The 20,788-nt window shown below is 40.2% G+C and overlaps 1 protein-coding gene across 1 annotated transcript; it reads right to left on the bottom strand.

The window, feature by feature from the left end:
* Positions 1 to 452: 452 nt before the first annotated feature.
* LOC117551112 (complement C1q-like protein 4) lies at positions 453 to 18,978 on the bottom strand. The gene is made up of 3 exons (XM_034223834.1): positions 18,617 to 18,978; positions 16,749 to 18,138; positions 453 to 2,958 (listed from the first exon to the last, which is right to left on the bottom strand). The coding sequence occupies exons 2-3, from the start codon at positions 17,286 to 17,288 to the stop codon at positions 2,779 to 2,781; spliced, it is 720 nt and encodes a 239-aa protein (XP_034079725.1). The 5' UTR covers positions 17,289 to 18,138; positions 18,617 to 18,978; the 3' UTR covers positions 453 to 2,778.
* Between the last annotated feature and the right edge of the window lie 1,810 nt (positions 18,979 to 20,788).

The raw sequence follows: 20,788 nt of genomic DNA, 5'->3' as shown, positions 1-20,788 counted from the left end.
AAATAAAAATGTTTTAAAGGTCTTTATGTTAATTATATATCAATCAAGCAAATAAGTTGGGTACTTTGACCTTTTTGCTTTTCTTTGCCTACCCCCCCCCCCCCCCCCATTTTGCTTCATTGTTTATTTGTCTTTAAGTTGTTAACTTAAGCATCTTAATATCAATAGCAAAATAATATCCACAAAGTCAGATTGATGTAACTTATTATTTATTCTAAATGAGGAAACGTGCCTTATGTTTATTGTTTGGCTCTTGTTTAAAGTAATGGAAGATATGTGTCAGCTGTTTTCATATCTGAACCTCGCTCTGTGATAGGTTTGACAAAAGCTGATAAAATCTTAAGGTGGTTGTAAGAACCAAATAAACACCCTGAGCAGTGTGTGAACCTATTTGGATATTCCTGTAAAGGAAAGAATAAGACAAGTATACTGATTTACAGCAGTGACAGAAAAATAATTTCAGAATTTTCTTTTTTTTAATTGTGTTTCAGCATTAGAGAATGGGTAGAGGGCAGAGAAAATGTTGATTTCATACATAACAAATACACACAACTCAGCTTGCAAAGTACAGCAACATGAACCCAGACTGCTCGTGAACAAAGGTAACAGCGCCATAAAAACACACAGTAGAATGCAGCATGACACAGATTATGTAAAGTCACTCATGATAAATGTATATTGTACATCACAACATTTGGAGGGGTTTTCAGTCACAGTACAAGAATAATCGTAAAAGCTCACACCCAAGTCTCATTGAGGTACAGTCATGCTATCGGGCTTCAAAGCTGGATCTGTGTCACTCGTTGGGCCAAGTTTTCTTCCATTGGCACTTCAACTACTATAAACCTGTTCATAGGAGTTTTATATTATACCCATTTAAGCATTATATTATGGGAAAAAAATAGAATTGTTATACATAATAATTTGGTTACATCTACCTATTTATAACTTGACTGGATGCAACCTTTAATCAACACAGTGACATGCATCTGTTGTTCCCATAGGTGTTTCCCACCAACCAAACAAAGCCTGGTCCCCATTTGGGCTTTTATTTACAGCAGTTACATCCAGTGACATACATATATTCACAATCATGGTCCTCAGTTAGCTTCTGCATTTCTTAAAGTTGTTGACAACATTTGCATGGATGGAATGTTGCAGAGGTTTTCAATAGAAATCCTCATCAGATTTATTATTGTACCAGTTTGTTTGCATGTCTCATAAGAATGAAAAATAAAGTGTAAGGCACATACAACCTATGGGTATGGCGTAGCAGTATAACATCAAGAGTCACATGCATTTTAAAAGATATCCTTATATGGGTTACTTACTAGTACAATTAAAGAAATTGCTTGACACTTTATTTATTTGGTTTTTTGCAGAGTTAGATGAGACACGAGTTTAATGTCTGTAAAGTTAATATAGTGTCAGATAGCATCCGGCTAGCTTAGCACAAAGACCTTTAAAAGATATGCCAACCATTACAAATGTTTGTTTCTATGTTTTTGTTGTTGTACGAATTGAAAAGACAATATACGCATTTTATCAGACTTTCAAAAGCCCCAGGCTAGCTAATTCTACAACCTTTCCAATGCTTTGTTAGCAGTTTATGTTTATGAGGGGAAACTCAGGCAGCTATCTAAGCTTCACAGTTACGAGACTCCATAGACAAAAACAGTATATTTACCTTGCAGAACCTACAGAACGTTCTGGTCTAACGCTGCCTGCGTCACTTAGTTGGTGGTGTTATGTGAATTTGGGGAAATCAAACCACTTTTGTTCTACTATGTCTATAACCCAGCCTTTACAGTGAATGGGCAGAATCGGATTGATATCAATGTTCTCATCTAACTCCCGGCAAGAAAACAAACAAGCTTTTTTCCACACAAGGTTAACCTATTTCAGCAAAGTCGTACAGCAAACTGTGGATGGCAGATGTGAGTGTGACTTACAGATGAGGCTGCAGAGGAAGCCGCAGCTCATTAGCAGGACATCATGAGGCTCTGCTATGAGCTCTGGCTCAGGGAACATCTCAAAGCTAAACCTCAGTATCGATATACTGTATGTGTTAAGGGACTGTTACCAACAACCTGACACCCCCTCCCTTAACAGGAGCCAGAGACTGTGCAAGTCAAACTAACAGCTACGTGACGCGTTTACACCCCAACACAAACTGAAGGGTAAACACACGCGTACGCTCGCTCACAGGCATGAACACAGACATACTGGATTATGTTCATGGTGTTGGCTGTATTATCAGCTAGGATCAATATATTCATGAGTTTTCTCGTTTGGAAATCCCTCTCACAGTGAAGGCGAGAAGCTGCAGTCGCACTTCGATTTACAGTCTACATTCAGAGATCATTTCAGTCGATTTCAGACCGATGGCTGAAATGGTCATCTTTTCTCAGCCCAACAACTGATAGGTAGAGTTCTATTCATGTGAGCACCTCTCCTGTACGTGTGTACAAGCTGATTGTGCATGTGAAACAGATGCGAGCCATTTGTTTTAGCCATGCTTACACATACTGTACATGGCACAGAATAATGATTACACAAGTGTGTATCAGAAGTAAATGTTTACTGGTAATATATACAATACTATATTCATTTTAACACACATTGTCTATTTGTTAATTGTGTTTGTGGTATTACATGTTTTGTGTATTTAACAGCATTGAAATGACAAATTACGTCATGGTGGTGTTAGATACAGAAAGAGGAGGAAACGTTTTGCTTGATAACAGAGAGAGAGGGTATATCAATGTGGGTATACTGTCAGTCGGGGTAGATGAGGAAGCCAGAGAAGGTGCTGTATTTGTTGGTGTTCCCGCCGTGAACTTTCCCCCCGTCCAGCTGCACACACACTTCGTCCCCCACATCCAGGTGCAGGATGACACTGTTGGAGGCATAGTCGTAGTTCTGATCTGCATCTTGGGCGATTGCACTGGCCCTCACCTGAGACAAAGAGGAAAGACTGTGTTAACAGGCTGCTAAAAAAAACGAGTAGAAATATGGAAAAAAAAGGTTGATAACCATGTCATGTGGAGGAGGTTAGTTGGCATTTCAAGCCGTTATTATGAAGATATGAAGCAGAGAGATACTGTATATAACTAGGGTCTGGAGGTGCTGTGGCTGACAGTCGATATATATCAATATCTTCAACTCTGACTGTTCATATGAAAAGGAGTTAATGGTTTTTGCCCAATTCTAGTTTTAATAGCTTGAAAAACTTCTTTATCAGCACAGAATTTGATGGGAAAACGCAATTCTCCACTGACATAATTTCTTTAGTCTGAGCTACTTTTTGAAGTGAAATGTAATATAGAGTTAGAGCCTCGGCATGAAAATGTGAGGCAGGTTACTTTGTAAAGGCAAGACAACTCAGCTACTACTAGCTACTCTTTACAAACACTATTTCATATTATTTACATTCTCTACAACTTCTTCTTTAGAAATGTCATATCAATAAAGCTCATTCAAATAAAAAATGTATTGCAATAAAATACATCAATGCTACACTTTGATGTAGATTTTGCATTTAGCTTTGACGTATATAGATGCATTCATGGGCATTATCTTGAATACATATGAATGATTTATTTTTAATGGCTAGTTAGCTAGCAATATTTCATTATGGAAATTGATTTATCAGTCTCATCCATATGTCCGTACAAGCCTCTGCTCCCATAATCCTCTCTGCTGAATCTCAGCTCCTCTTGTAGCCCCAATACACTTATGATCACTTGCAAAGGAGGCATGTTCACTACAGCTATCTAAATGTTAATTGCTGGTTTGAGGAGATAGTCATGGCAGAAATATGGATTAGTATGCATGTAACATTAAGAAAGTATGTATCCATATATACACTGATCTAACGCAGAGTGGTTATTAAGAATAATCCTAATTGAAACAGGAAATGTTTAAGATTAAGTGTTTTATTTCACAGGCTGATGACTTTAATAGGTTTATCTTTTTCATCTATGACCCTAAAACCAGTATGTTCATGTAATCTGGATGTTTCTGGTGCCATTTTATTTCCTGTTTCATTCTGTGATCTTGGTGTAATGTCATCAGTACAGATGCCTTCCTGTCCACTGGTTAGATAGATGAGATGTGCACTGATCTCTGGCCTCAAACCTCTATCTGAGAGCATAACCTTTCTTAGCCGCCATCAATTTTCTAGAGGATTGTTGCTCTCACACCTGATCCACCTGTTGCAGAAGAGAGGCTGATGGGGATTGCAGGAAGGGCATCAGGGAGGACATCAGTTCATTCGTGGTGCAATATCAGTAAACACAATGAGCGTGCAGACATACACCCACTGGGTGCTGATATCTGGATAGTTTTGGTTGCAGCTAGTTTCAACAATTGTTTATGACATTAGCTACCAACTATTTCAGGCAATTATGGTATTCAGTTTTCTAAGGTTGGCATATGTTCACCTTTTCGCTGGTGAACTTAATGGTAAACAGTTACCTATTTGTCATGGATATGGAGCAACATGAGCATGAATGTGTGCCCCTGATTAATCATATCCTATACATTTAGCTCTACTCTTCACCAACTCCTGAGAAAAATGTATCTGACTCCTTGGCTGCTAAATGATTCTCTAGGTTTACCATCAACTTTTTGACCAGCCTGCTACAGCCTCAGATTTTGCTGGTGATAATGAACCAGAACAGTGAGCTGAAACTTACAAAAATGCTTCACAGGCATACGTGGAAAATTGTATGTGGTAAGTGGCTTCACACTTTTATGTAATAAAATATTATCTTGCCACCTATAATTAAAATAAATGTACAGCAAGCGGCTTAATTATTTTGAGCAATTTAAATTGATTATCCTTGAGTTTTTAAATAACATGAGGAAACTGAAATACATTGAAATATTAAAAAAACTAATTAATATACAGTATGTTAATCTAAACATGGAAAATACACATTTGCAAGGACAAAGAGGGTTGAATGACACCACACCCTCAAAATGACCAATCAATGTAATCAACACCACACAGTTACAACAAGAGCCTGCTATTGTCAGCTTCATAAACTGCCATTCAGGTCTGCCATACAGCAATTGCAAAACAAACACACTGAAGATGCATCATCTAGTGTGAAGAACACACAACCTGGAGCCTGACACAGTTTTAAAAAGTAATACCGTCTGATGAGCCATTCTTCACGCTTTTATCTCCATCTGGACAGGTTTATGTGTGAGGATGTCTGATTGAACTTGATGCTGGAGCTGTAATGGTAGTACCAGCCGTTAAAAAGGAAGTCGTTACATCTGAGGATTACCACACGTGTTTACATAGCACTTAACACAAATATGATACCGCAGAACTAATGATGGCCGCATAGTCCAAGATCATAATGTTTCCATACATGTTGCTCTTAAGAAGAGGTTTCATTATGACCTAAATCAAAGAAACACCTGCATTAGCCTTCCCAGTCCTAATGTTTTACACAAAAGATGTGCAAAAAGCTTTTTCTTTATTCATCATGAAGGTGTTTCTGTTCAATTCCAAGATGTTTTCGCATCAAATAAGCAAATCTGATAATAAATTGCACTATCATTTGGTAAGTAAGCAACTATTCAAGCAAACGATCCATTTAATACTGGAAAATAAAGTACACAAGCACATACATATTAATGAATGCAAATATGATACCCTCACTCTATCCTTGTCTCCTGCTCTCGTCCATCATCTCCACCAGTCATCAATAGGATAAATGAAGAAAGACCAAACAACACATTTTTACTCATCCTTCATTAAATGGTGATTTTTTTTTCTCCCACCCATTTAATCAATTCAACGCTATATATTTATTTATCCATACAGGCGTTTCTACCACGTAAAGAAGGTGAACATTTGTATTCCCCACCTGGGGACAGAAATGAATTGGTGCATTTCCTTTGTTTTAATTCAACTCACATCACTCCATTAATTGTTGTCTCTCGCTCCACACCTCACGCCCCTTCCATCACCCCTTTCCCATTTGCAACCCCAACGCTATCTCTTCATTCTGGACCCATCCATCCATCTTTTTGTGTCCTTACACTCCAATTAGATGCAGGTCACGTACACATTTTCTCTCCCCCGCAATGGCAGTGTTGGCGGGAGCAGCGACTAAGTGTGTCCCTGTCCGGTCTAAATCGGATTGATTAACGGCGTGCTGCTGTGGCAGGTCTCCTGAGGACCCCTACATCCCCCCCCACATCCCCCTCTGCAGCATCCCTCCCTACCCCAAAATACGTCAGCGTGGGCAATACACGGCTGCAGGCTACGGTAATTGGTAGTCGGATAGCCATGGCAGCTCCCGGACTAATAGGTCCAACTCCTCAATAACTCCATACAATCACAATAAATGGGGGCACAGGATAGGCTACGTTGGTCAAATGGGCCCATGAAACACTAGCAAGGGGTGATAAGACCCCCACATATATACACACACACACACACACACACACACACACACACACACACACACACACACACACACACACACACACACACACACACACACTCCATCTCGCTCTCCCTCTACATCAGCTCTCTTTGTGTTTTATGAATCTCAAGTGAACACCTGAATAAAACCACACAGCATACAGTATGAGACATTTGTTATTTTACTGTTAGACTGTTTTGCTCTGGAGGGACTGAACAGCTCCCCTGAGTAGACCTAATAGGTTTTAGGAAAAATATAACAGCAAAGAGATTCTGACATCTTGTACGTCCAACATCTGTCTACATGGTTGAACGGCAGGATTCCCCTGACAGTATAGACTCTAGAGTTAGAGGCTGACAGGCTGCTGTAACCTGCTGCAAATACAGACAATATACAGTTACAATTAGCTGGTTTTCCTCTCTGCATGTGCATACATAAATGCATTTATCTTAATAAGTCTGTGATAAATGTCCTAAACAAAGAAGATCGTACCATTTTCAAACATGAAATACTTGAAATATCATGGAGAAAACTATATAAAAACAAAGATACAATAAGATGAGACTGCTGGGTTCTGTCTACTCGTATGTTTAAGGGTCCTATAGGTTGCAGCAGTGATATTCACACCACCTCATTGAAATGGCCTATTAAACGTGAACATCAACTAAGTATATTTGCCAGCCAAAAGGACACAATGTTATTTATGGCTTGTTATGGTTGACTTCATTATAAGACACCCAGGTTTAATTATCCTCGACTCCACTAGACAGTGGAGATGCTGACATTTAGTGTGTTATGTTTATGATTAATTCATGGTTGCATTGCCCCTATTTATAATACCCCAATGGACAATGTAGCTACTATACATTTAATGCACATATTTGTAAGAGTGTGGTATTTAAGATATTATCACAGTCATCAAAATGAGTTGACAATGAAATGATCTGCATCAAAGTGATTGAAGAACAAGATTATTTTTATTTATTAAAAAACCAAATATATGTTGACATAATTTGACCATTGTAAAATGGACCATGAGTAGAAAGGGAGAACTGTGCTGTAGTACAATTTAGTTGTATTTACTGTACTTGAGTATTTTGATTGTATGCTGCGTTATACTGTCCTACTTTTAATGCAATTACTTCTCGTGAATACGATTTTACAATAAAACAATAAATGTATAAAATCTGGTGCATTATCATAATTATATTACATAGCAGTATCTAAAGTAAACCCAGCTCCACCTCAAACAGCTACAACAGTTTAATGCAATCATACATCAGTATTATATTAGGAATCTAATCATTAATATAATTCCCAGAGGTCATTTTCCTCTGCATACTTTAACTGTGATACTGTACACTGTAGGTATCCAACAAATGTATCTAACTGATCTTAATTTTACCGATTGCCTTAAAAAAAGACTTAAATGTAGCTAAGATTAAGATTTTTAAGATATTTTGCTTCCTGCTTTTGAGTGAAAGACTTTAACTCGTAACTGATCATCTATACATTGTTTCATTAGAGATCATTTTTCACTTAAGGATATAAAATAAATACTATCTCCAACACTGTGCAATATATTATAATTTCTTTGACCAAGCCGGAGCCTTTGACATAGCAGAGCTGCAGGTCCGGCTGTCAGAAACAATCACAGTGAAATCCTTTTTTCTCAAAGTGTGCAGGAAGCGCACCGGGGCTTTGAGAGTGAAAACAAGAGGGAAAGGCAAATCAGGATTATTGTCAACAGCGGCGGAGATTGATAGCGACAAGGGAGTGAGTTTCTGTCTTTTGGCTCAATGCTGTTCTGACTTGATCTGCTGCTGTTGGGGAGAAGGGAGACCCACGGGACAATAGAGAAGATTACACTGCCTCCACTTTTGATTAGGGGCCAACACTAAATGGGGAGAGAGCGGTGGAGAGGTCTGAGAAAGGTGTAAGAGTGAGAGGAAATTGACAGCGTGGAAATAATTCCCAGACGGTGCTAAATGCTCAATACAATCTACATTTCAGCTGTGTTCCACTGATTTGTGTGACGTTTTTAAGGGCTGACATACTGTATTTCAAATGTATTCGACCAAAGATGTTCATCATTTTTATGTGTATCGACCCAATATCAAAGTGTGTTCATAGTGTTTATGTCTGAGCTTTGTCTCAGGTAAAAATGATTGGAAGTAGGGCGTAAGAAAGAAAAAGAACGATATGTAGTTTTGAAAAAAACAAGGGTGTAAAAGCAGAAATTTGTACAAGAACACTTTCACAGGCGCGCAGCTGCACACTCCTTTAACAGTCTAAGCACATGATTCGGGTAAAGAAAGCCAAAGTTGAGAGGGGCTTTGAGTGATGGGGAGGGAGCCTGTTGGATAACAAACTGATCAAGCATGCCTGCTTCAGAGGAAGGGTGGGTATAAATGAGGTTGGGGAGGCTGGCTGTCCATGTAGTGTGTTATTTTTTCAGTTTTGTTTTGTTTCGCGGTGGTGCCTTGATCCTCTGGTAATAAAACTGACAGGATTCATTCACTGTGATGTACAGACCTCTCAGAGCAGAGCGAGGCGATTGAGACGGGGTCTCTTAAACTTACCTGAGGGACCTCTAAGGGTAAACTGGGAGAGAGAAGAAGGGCAATTGAAATGGCCCTTTTTGTAAAAGCGGCTGTGTTCTCTCTACCTCCCCCCTTGTGCAGCCAGAGGTACACTGCTTCTATTATGCAGGTCAGCATGTAACCCTTCTCCTGCACTGCAGACTCACACACTAATTGGCATACTAAATGTTAATATTTTTGCCATGACACTCAAGACCCAAGGTGTCAAGATGTTGATTAAAAAGTCTCTAATTGGCTCTAGACTGAAACCTTTGAGGGTAGAGGAGATGCCTTAATTGGATATAAATGGATTTTGTAGACGGCCTACCTGCAGAGCATCAGCCTGATCCAAATCTTCAGCCCCTGAGTTAAATTATAGTATTCCTTTATGACATATTGTTTACTGCCTTTTTATTAGCTCCGTGTTTGCTTTACAAAGTGCACAGGGACACAAAGTGTGATACTCGTTCATTATAAAAGAGCTGTTTCAGGTCAGACGTTTATATCTCTCTAATTCTAATATACATGCACTTAAACATTTTTATAATCCAATATACATGTTTCCTTTGTTCATGTTACCTTGTCCTTATCAAACACTGCAACACTGCTGTTTGTAAAAGGGAGAAAATGCTGCTGTTTAATAATGAGGGGAAATAATGATATAATGTGGAAGCAAAAGGAAAGCACAACAAAGGCTCGACAAAACACGGTAACAACCGGCCGAGTCGTTTTAGTCGGTGGAATATAATGGCTGAGACCATTATAAGGGAAACAGATAGTCAAATAATGGCTGTGTGCATGAACATGTGCATAAATGTGTGTGTACTCAGAGAGAAAGACAGGAAGACAAAACAAGGGCAAGCTGCAGGGTATATGGGAGGACGCGTTCTGTTTGCTCTACACGAAATGATGTCTGAAAGGAAAAACGTTCATCCTTTATCACAGAATGTTCCCCATTATAATGCGAGGCCATTGTGCCTGACACCTAAGCAATGCACCACTAAAATGACTCTTATTATTAATTAATCTCACGATTGTTGGAGAAGAAAAAAACACAGCTACCAACAAATTAAATAAATTAGTGCCACAGGAGGCCCATGTTAACACCTTTTCTTTTCTAATCAGGAGCCTTCACTTCACAGGAGCTGCCTCACACCTACATACCGGAGGCGAGCTGTTCCTTGCCTCTAATTGAGTCCAAACTTGTCATCGCCACAACTTGTGTATTTAATTATGTAATTAGCTCATAGATCTTATTAGCTTATTTTGTAATGAACACGCATGGATCTTCATTACCAGTTTGTACTTTGCTGCTTGTTGAAAGTGTTAGACATCAATGGTAACCTCCCCCACTCTCACCCTGAAAACTGCTGGAAACAAGACATGTGCTGCCATCTTCAGCGTAACTCTTAAACTAGCTTCTGTTTTTACATATAACTTCTACTATTTAACTATCCTTTTACTTTTTTTTACTTTAATTTGCACTCCACACTTTAGGTAATGAAGGCTCAGGGACTGTGCTATTTTGTTGTTGTTGTTTTCTTTAGTTTTATATATATATTTTGCACCATGATCCCAGAGAAACGGAGCTGTCTGCCCTGCCCAGTGATGTAAGGTAAAAATGACAATAACCTTGAATAGATCTGATTTGAGCAAACCTAAATGACAGCAGTGTTCTGCCTAAATTCGAACCCTCATTTATGACTAAATCTCCTCCAAGGACAACGCTTCATTCACATGTTCCTTGGAAGGTCCTATTTCCTGAGTTGGTGTTTACATGGGCCCTGAATGTGGAAACAACATGGATGCTACAAAATGTATTTCAAAGCTTTCTTACCAGTATTAGCATGACAACAAGGAACAAGGAAAATATCATGTTAGCCATTAGCGTACAAATGTTTATGCTGCTTTCCGAGATGTTGTTCTGACTTGAGGTGGCAAAATCGTTGGGATTATTCAGGAGAATTCAGGAAGTGTGGAATTATTCTGACACTTCATGAATGCAGAACAATCTCGCAATGTTAACACAAATTAAAACTTAGTTTGTACATCTGCCCCATGATTCAGATCTGCTCCATAATGTGGTTCTCTGTTGGCCCATCCTAACCTTCCACCAAGTTTCATGATGATCTGCCCATAGTTATTCCATAATCCTGATGACAGACAAACATATATACAGTATAAAATGAAATACAAAACAACATAGGCACCTTAATAGGAACCTATCTATAATTCCACCCTGTTCCCCTTTAATACACATTATTTTAAACTTTATTTCCCCACTTTTAATTAATCTTTCCCTCCAACCTTTAGACCTTACATGGTTAGGGCTAAGCCACATGTCAGAGCATTTTAATAAGGCACAGCTTTGTCCCGCCGTAGGTCAGATCCAGCCTAATGCCACTGCCACATAATGAGGTCACCATGTCAATAGCATATGAGATGCTACTATACTACACTAATTTCATAAAAACTATAGTGTGTGTGTGTGTGCATGTGTGTGTGTGGAGGGTGGCATAGCAGAACGACCAACTGGCCAGTTTCTATCATATATTGGCCCCGCCATAAATATTCACACTCTCTCTCCATGCTCATCACTGTAAAGGGCAAAGTACATATTGGTGGTGAATTATATATCCATTGAAAAGGTCATCTACCTCAACACCAATCTTTTGATGAGTTATGGGACAAGATGAATGAAGAGGATTCCTTGCATTGAGTGATTCATTTAGTCATTGTTCATCAGATACACCTTTCGTTTTGATTTCACTAACGGCTGGGAACACGATTTTGATTTGTTTCATTAAGTTTTCCCGTCTCGTAAACTCCTAGCTTCACCAGAGGACAAAAATGCTCTCATGTTGCTTTTTCTGTCTTCCTCCCCCTCTGTCTACTCTCCTGTGAATATTCATCCATCTCTCTGTGACTTTGTCTCTGTCTGTCTGCAGGGACAAGTCAGCCCACGTGTCTGTGTCCTGCCTGTCCCCGCAGTGATCTCTCCTCAGGATGTGACTTATAATCAGCTCCTTTTGGCAAGACATTGATCAACACCACACATATCGGTCTGACAATTGTTACACACACATACACACAGCCATGAATGCTGCAAAACACATTGTCAAAAGGCATTGCTAATAGGAAAAGTTAAAAACGTTGGCAAATAGATAGAACCGGAGGATGACCCTTCTTTAATGGTCACACATACTTGCACAGAGCACACACAGTCTGCTTTTGGCCCATCCTATTAGGAGCAGTGGGCAGCTATTGTACAGCGCACCAGTCCACACTCCATATTTTAAGTCTGTGCGGTGACTTGAACCAGCGACCCTACGGTTCAGTCCAAGCCCCTACTGACTGAGCCACTGCCAGACACATTTAATTTTTTATATAAGTCTGTATGGTAAATAAGTGGAGCCAACATTATGTTTGCTAAGCTTAAGTTAGCATAACAGTTTGGCACAAGTCTTCCCCACACACGGCAGGCCTTTACACTCTTTTTGAAGATATAGATATAAACTGTACACCCCAGCACGTGCACTCCGCTCTGCATCAGCCAAACAGCTCGCTGCACCCTCACTGCGAAGGGGACCCAAGTTCCCATCAGCAAAAACACGTGGGTTTGCTATCCTGGCTCCAAAATGGTGGAATGAGCTCCCCATTGAAATCAGGACAGCAGATAGCTTACACACCTTCCGGCGCAGACTGAACACTCATCTCTTTCGACTCCACTTCGAGCGATAGAATTATTAACAAAGCACTTATATACTAACAAAGGACTGGCTTACCTAAAGCCAGTTGAGTAGCACTTGAAATGTTTGGCTCTATGAAACCTGATGTACTTATATGATTCTGTTTTCTTCAAGTTTGTATTTTGTTGGTCGAACGCACTTATTGTAAGTCGCTTTGGATAAAAGCGTCAGCTAAATGAAATGTAATGTAAATGTAATGTAATATAGGCCGGATAGTAGGGCTGTGTATTGGCAAGAAACTGATTCATTTGTATAATGATACAGGGGTTATGATTCAATGTATTGCAGTATATTGTGATGGCTTTGAGTAATACTTTGTTATGCAATCAAAACAGTGGGATCTGTATGTATCACAGTCCTTATAACATCAAACACCATAGCACTACTTTTGGTGTAATCTGAGCAACATTTGCATGTATCAGTATAACAAATGGGTGTTGCTTGCTGGATTATTTAGCTTAATAAATGAAAGGTTCTTTGTTTAACTTGCAGAACATTTCTGTTTTTAAATGACACCTGTGGTCGTGAGGTGAACAGCAGTCATCATTCTGTTGCAACCAGGGGCGGACTGGCCATTGGGAATACCGGGAGTTTACCCGGTATTCCCTCCCCCCCCGGTTGACAATTGACTAGCGGTACCGAGTTGGGCCGGTCGAGTTTCCCGGGATGGTTTTTAGTCCCAGTCCGCCCCTGGTTGTTCATCCAGAGTCGATGGGTTGATCTTGCTGATAATTGTTAAGTTCGTCTTCAAATAACTGTATCAGCTCAGCCATGCAGCCATGCAGCATAGTTACAGCTAGCTGGCTGGAGTTGGAGCTTCTCCTCTAACTTTTGGCATAAAGTAAAAAAGTGTATTTCCCAAAATGTAAAACTACTCCTTTAATGCATTTTCTCTCTCAAAATCTTCATGAACAAAATATTCATTCAAATAAATTCATAGGAGTAACGTTTTCACACGTTTCTAAAATGCCAAACTTTTCAGTGTGATTCTCAAGGTGTTTCTTTCTGACCTAGCAGGTTTTACTATTATTACTGAATTGGGTTAAATAATTTAGTTGATGGAAAAGATAATTAATGGGGGAAGGAGTCAATAGCCAGTGTGGACATTAAAAGTGTGCGCGTGTTTGTGTGTGTGTGTGTGGTGTCTGTGTGTGTGTGTTGGTGTCTGTGTGTGTGTGTGTGTGTGTGTGTGTGTGTGTGTATGTGTGTGTGTGTGTATGTGTGTGTGTGTGTGTGTGTGTGTGTGTGTGTGTGTGTGTGTGTGTGTGTGTGTGTGTGTGTGTGTGTGTGTGTGTGTGTGTGTGTGTGTGTGTGTGTGTGAAAGGAGGGGCCCAGGTGGAGGGGAGAAGATCTCATCTAAAAGCTATGAAAGATTTAACAGCGAGAGAAGACAGGAATGACAATGTCTGTGAAGGCATGCAACAAACCAAGTCCCCCAATTATATCTGGCATTTGACTGTCTGTCCTCTTTACTCTGCACTTTATGCACACCCTATACAATGAAAGAGGTTAATACTATTTTTATGGACTTGATCCGTCACAGAACGATCTAGGATGTGTGTATTTGTAAAGTCTATAAAACCAAAGCAGTAAAGACCATCTTGTGAAGGGATTACACCGGCTAGGCCAAAGCGGGCCAGGGGTGTAAAGGTTTGGGGTGCCAATGGCCCTTTTACCCCCTTACTATCCAGGCTTTCTTTCTCAGACACCTCCTATGGGCAATCTCAATCTTTTTTTTTTCTCAATTACACACATTTTGCACAGCTGTGACGCCAATGGAGTGACAAATCTGAATGACAGAGGTAAAAAAATACCAGTGGTCCCTTTACCCCCCCACTGTCTGGGCTGTTCAACGTTTAAATATTATACTGAGCATCATATTGCTTTGATCTTTGTTGTTAGTTAATTTGAGCTATTGTAAAACATTTTAGTTGAATTTGGTGTAAGTGAGACAGGTTAACAAACAAGTGCTAGTTTGCATCCTACCAATGTAAAGCATTGTGAACATGCTCCTGGTGTGGAGGGTTAATGGAAGACAAACAAAGTGTCCTTTCAATCTTGTAATGTAAAGAAAAAAATCCCACCATGAGTCACAAAAACATTTCTCTGCACTCATTTTGACCACATTTGACTGTTAAACCAGGATGGTCTTGGGGGTCTGCAGTAAACATGGCTGATATTGGGTAACACTGGGTTTTTGCACATATGTTTTTTTTAGTTTCTGCTGAGCTGTCCCCTGTTGAATGCTTACTGGCCCTCTCACTGAATCTTAATGTTTTAAGAATTAGAGCATATCAATGAACAGCAGCCCAGCAGGATGAAGGTCTGCTCACAAGCAAATTGCTGTCTGATCATGTACCGTGTAAATTATGTGCAGAGAAAACACTGTTAGCCATCAAACACTCAGCCTATACGTTGACTTGTACCAATGCAGAGCATTCCTCTGTGGTAATCCCCAGGACGTCACTCTTCTGTTCTGCAGCACACATGTCAGATTCAGGGCTCCTCCACAAAGTCAGGGCTTAGTACTTCAAGCTTGTCACGGATCTCCAGATGGAAGCAGTCAAGGCTTTTTTCCAGGCATTTGTACTTGTTTATTTATTAGTGCTAAAGTCATAGTTCCTCAGAGAACAGTAGCCAGCTGTTGCATTTTGGTTTTGTTCTACCGAGACCTGGAGGATTGTTATCCTCTGATCGCTTGGCTGTCACTCTCTCTTTGTCTCTCTCCCTTTGTGTGCAAGTTGTACAATTAATTACAGTTTTCGTTTTCAGTGTAAACGTATATTCTTAGTCCCACCTCTGTATTCTACTTTCATCCTGCCCTCATTTATGCGTTGTCCTGGTAGTAAATCAACGACTTTGAAGAAAGCTGAGAGGGTTGATAATTATTCTTCATATAAGAGATTGGAAACAGCATGAGTGATTTCCCCTAGTTTATTTTTTAAGTAATCATCCTTTGGATACTTGTGTTGATTATTTGGTTTGTTTTGTGGAAACTTTGCTTTAGACATTACTTCTTCAACACTTTATCATGATGCTCTTGAAACTCTGTTGTTTAGAAACAACTTAAAAAAATTCAGAGAGGTGTTGGTTATGAAATCTGTTTGGAAGCCTAGCTGGAAGAAAATGCAGCAGCAGTAGTTGCAAAAAATGCCCTTAAGCGATGTGTTTTCTGTATGTTTAGTGACAAAGCCCTCAAGGGTCTGTATAGGAGATCTTGCCAGTCAGAAGAAAAGGAGAAAGTTGTGTAACAATGTTTCAGAGCCCCAAAGTCTGCAGACAGAGACGTCCATAAAGAGAGGTCCACATACTTGGACATGAGACTGCTGCGTTCTTCCATAGTAAAAGTTGGTTTAATGTTGCCTATTCTTAGACATGTTTTATTGTTACCATGCCAAACATGGCACCCTGACATTAACAAATGACTATTTTAACCCAAAGTAGTATTTTTCTCCAGCTTTACACTTAACTTAAAGTTGTTTTTGTGTCTAACTACCAAATCTTGTAAGTAGAATTACTTTTTCCAAAAAAAATGTATGAAGACTCGTACAAAAACAATCATCACTAATGATACACTATTGTGGTTGTGTCTGTAGCTGGAGAGACTCAGCCCTCTTCATGGATATATTAATTTTGTAAGAATATCCATTCAGACGTCAGCTTTTACAAATCGTAGCAATAACAACTTGTTTTTTCGCCTTTACATTACCAAACCTTAGTGGTGTCAGATTAGAACATTGTCAGTTTAGAGAATATTTATCCATGCCGGATTATGTGTTCCTGTTATTGTGTCCAATGCTGCTGGCTGCACAGAGTGACACTGAATCAAACTCTGTAGTTTGACTGTGCAAAGGATTTTCCCCTATTTTGGTTGATTAGTATCTGCAGAATCTGCAGTTTGTTTGAACATGTGGAGCTTTCAGATCACAGTAACACTCCATAAACACAAACACAAACACGCTCACCTGGCCGTTCTTCTTCAGGTCGGCCCACATGCTCGTCCCGTCCCCTCCTCTCATCAGGACGTGGTAGGTGAAGTAGTAGATGCCAGGCAGGGGGCAGGTGAACTTGCCGGTGCTCGGCTCGTAGTAGTTCCCGACGTTGGTCACCACGTCATCAAACTTCAGTATTTCACTCCCTTCGTGTGGTTTTCTGAGGCCTGCATAAAAGGCGATTTTGGGACTGTAGAAGGATTGCCCGTAGCCCCCGGGTCCAGGCCCCGGTGGACCAGGTGGGCCGGGCTTGCCAGGCTCTCCATGGGGCCCTTTAGGACCCGGAGGACCAGGAAGTCCAGGGGTCCCTCTGAACCCCTGTTTGCCCTTGCGGTTTGCGAAGTCTGGGGGCTGAGGGGAAACGGCTGTCAGCTCTCCCTGTGGGGGGGTTAAAGTGTCACACACCATCTTGCAGCTCCCAAGCATCTCGTAATGCGTGCCCCCTCCTCCGGACCCTCCCCCCTTGGTGGTGTGCACCAATAGGGGAATGGCCACCAGCAGGACGAGGACCATCGCCACGCCGACTCCAGCCCCAATCACACGTTTCTTGCGGCTGAGCCGGGAGGCGGCCAGCGTGAGGAAATCCTCCTCCCCCTTCGCTGGAATCGTTGTGCCGGCCAGACTGAAAGCTAAAGAAACTAGGCCTACTGGATCGATAAAGTGGAGGAGGAATTGTGGGCCAAAGAAAGACAATGGGGGGTGACTCTATGAACAGGACAGGCAAGTCTCAGACAGGAGAATATCAGAAGTCTGGGGAAAGGGACAAATAGGTTTTTCCATTTCTTGGTTTTCAGTAAATGTGTTTTGTATCCTTTTAGTTTCCTCTGCTTTGCAGTGTCAAAGGGTTAAAGATAGTGCATCATTTTGCAAGACAAAAATAATTAGAATATTTTAACAAAAACTGAGCATCACCTTTGGATTTTGGCGATTGCTTTTCTTTTTCCAGCTCTGTGGACGTGGTGGCTCCAGTGAAAGCTTCCGTTTCTTAGGCAGCGAGCTGTCAGGTGGGGTCTACAGTATTCCCACTGGAGTTCATCTCACCCTCCACATATAGGGATGGGCGCTTTACTTGTCAGTCCAGAAATGGGAAGAGAAGAAAGAGGAAATAGCTAAATCTCTGCTACTTTTCTCCCCTATTCTGTTTTTGTTGATTGGCCTTCACACCTCTTCTCTCTGTACATACATTGTTGTTGTAGGAACCTGGGTTAGATTTATCTCAGCAGTCTATTCTTCCATTCAAAGTGCAGATTTGCTACAGGTCATAAAGAGGAAAATTGTGAGGACAGAGCAGGCCAAAATGCATTGAATGTGGAAACTTGTTTTAAAGGCAGCTTGGATGACGCTGAGTACATTTTCACTGAATCTAGAAAGAAAAGAACAAGCAAACACAAACATATAATTATAAAATAACTAACAAAACCAAATACATTTGCTCTTATATATTAACTTTTATCTGAAAATGTATGAATATATGTATCAAACTAATTCATTCATTTTGTTATCTACATTTTCAATTTGTAATAAGCCATTTAAAATAATAATGGCAATAATAAATGCAAGACAGATACATTATTCAATGTGCCATACTCATTTTATTCAATGTCATTAGACCTACTGATTATTTTTTAAAAACCTAATTTAATTAATAAAACAAACTGAGATAGCTTCATGTTATTACAGGCCTGCATGTATTATACTCTACAAACTCGACGTTTAACAGCAAAAAATATACTCCTAATACTACTTATCACCCCATTTTGTTCACATTATCACTAGATTTTAACACTCACAGGAAATAAGGATTTCAGCAGCCAACTTTTAAGAAACTCATATCGGCTTACCTAGTTTCGTCTTCTTCTATCCTTCCCGGTTCTTAGCGTTTTTAATGCCGCGGGTTTAGATGGAAACGCCGCAGGAAAACTGCTCCAGGAACGGAATGAAAATCCCCTCCAACCCTGAGCGCTTTCACCGTCGCATCGGGTGAAGTTTCGTTACGGAGCAAAGTCACAAATCTCGCTAAAATACTAACAATTGAACTTGATCCAGGACTCCTGCATGGTGGCCGGACGGCACCGTCCAAAGATACTGACAGCAGCTCCAAAAAGACAAGGAGAGAATACAAAATGAAATAGAAAGAGATATGATAAAATAATTAAAAGTCGCGTTGCACTCCTTCAAATAAAATCACAAATTCTCACGAGTTACTTTGAGAGACTTTCGCCCTGCGGAAATCCCGCTGCAGAGCGACTTTATTTGCAGAGCAACAGTTCACTCACTTGTTGTATTTTCCGTCCTGCGTCTCTCTCCTCAGCATCTGCCTACTGCTCCCCTCCCTCCCTCCCTCCGTAACACACACACACACACACACACACACACACACACACACACACACACACACACACACACACACACACACACACACACACACACACACACACACACACACACACACACACACACACACACACACACACACACACACACACACACACACACACACACACACACACACACACACACCCTCCCATCCTGCATGTGACCTTTTCACAAATTAAAATGACTACATCTGTTTAATAGTTTCAAATCAAATCAAGTGTTATTTATATTTACATTTATAAACGATTTTTGGTCGAGCCAAAGTGCTGTACATATAATAAAAATAGCCTACAGTAGAGACACTTTACTAATCAAAGTTTGTCGTTTTCAGTTAAAATATGTATTTGCACCACAGTTTGATATAAAACTAAAAACTGACATGACGATAATATTTATAATTGACTGTGTGTGTTTGACATACTGTAACACCTGCAAACTGTAATAGCAATTCATGTTTTTTATTGTGTAATCTCTATAGTTTACTTCTAAAATGTACGTTGGGATTGCCTTAGCATTTCTTCATGAGGCTTAATGAGAACACCTTGTAGAAATGTATTTTAGTCTTGCTTGGTCATTAAAGGGTTTTCAAGTACACATGAGATGTAGCTTCTTGTGGTGCTTTTAGGCTGAACAGCAGGTGTGAAGAGACGTGTAGTAAAACTATGTGGGCTGCAGATGTGAGACTGATGTGCATCACGCAGGATGTTGAAGTGAAAAGGATAAGGTGAAAGGAGGAGAGGGGTGTTCTCAGGGTTGTTGTCAATGTCTGTGTTTCTGTAGCTTTCAGACCTCATTAGAGATGAGCGATGTATCGCTACTGACAGGCCCCTCCCCTCCATATCCTTCTGGTCTCTTTCTTATATTTTTTCTCTCTCAGACTTTATAGCATTTACAAATGAATGAATCCTCAAACAATGCTGTGTTTTTCTTATGTAATTATTTCTGGGAGTGCTTATGCCTGAAAGAGCAGAGCTTTCTTTCAGGGTTAGGATAATGACTGTATCAGTAACACACACCTGACATCCAAAACATATGTAGTTTGAAATGCACTTTAATTTGTTTAAATTTGATCAAGAAATATATGTCAGGCGGCATAAACACAAGACACGGGCAGCAAAGCATTTAGGCAGCCCCCGGTCCTCTAAGGCAGTGGTTCCCAACCTGGCGGGCACACCCCCCCCCTGGGGGGGCGCCAAAGATCGCAGGGGAGGCGCCAGGCCTCAGATGATTTGAGGCCAAATATTTAGACTCTTTTCTTTTTTTTCTTTTTTTTTACTTATGATTGTAACGCAATAAATGAAAGTGTCCAAACCAGGCTTTTCTGGATAAGCGCATTTTTAAAACATAGTCATTGTCCATGCCGGTTTCCGATCAGATCGGTCTCCTCCATTTTGTAGATTATTTACGACTTTTGAATCCACATAAACACATCAGCAAAATCCTGCTTACTTTGAGCATGTGTTTTAAACAGTTTAATCCCTTTGTGAATTGTTTCCACTTCTGCGCCATCCTTTAATTCCTTCACACAGCGGGAATCCAAATGAATTAATCCTGAGTCCAATAACCATCAAAGTCACTCCAATAGTGCTCCTTAATTACGCTTTCATCCTCCTTTAACAACATACTTCACATTCATC

This window comes from Gymnodraco acuticeps, unplaced genomic scaffold (assembly GCF_902827175.1).
Source record: "Gymnodraco acuticeps unplaced genomic scaffold, fGymAcu1.1, whole genome shotgun sequence".
Taxonomy (NCBI): domain Eukaryota; kingdom Metazoa; phylum Chordata; class Actinopteri; order Perciformes; family Bathydraconidae; genus Gymnodraco; species Gymnodraco acuticeps.
Note: the sequence above shows the minus strand (reverse complement) of the source record. Positions and strands in the feature narration are given on the sequence as shown.

What these genes read in the sequence shown, in the direction of transcription:
- LOC117551112 (XM_034223834.1), bottom strand. Translation starts at nt 17,288, where the DNA reads ATGGTCCTCGTCCTGCTGGTGGCCATTCCCCTATTGGTGCACACCACC. An exon ending in ACCTGAAGAAGAACGGCCAG is followed by an intron (nt 2,959 to 16,748) that starts GTGAGCGTGTTT and finishes TCTTTGTCTCAG; the next exon opens with GTGAGGGCCAGTGCAATCGC.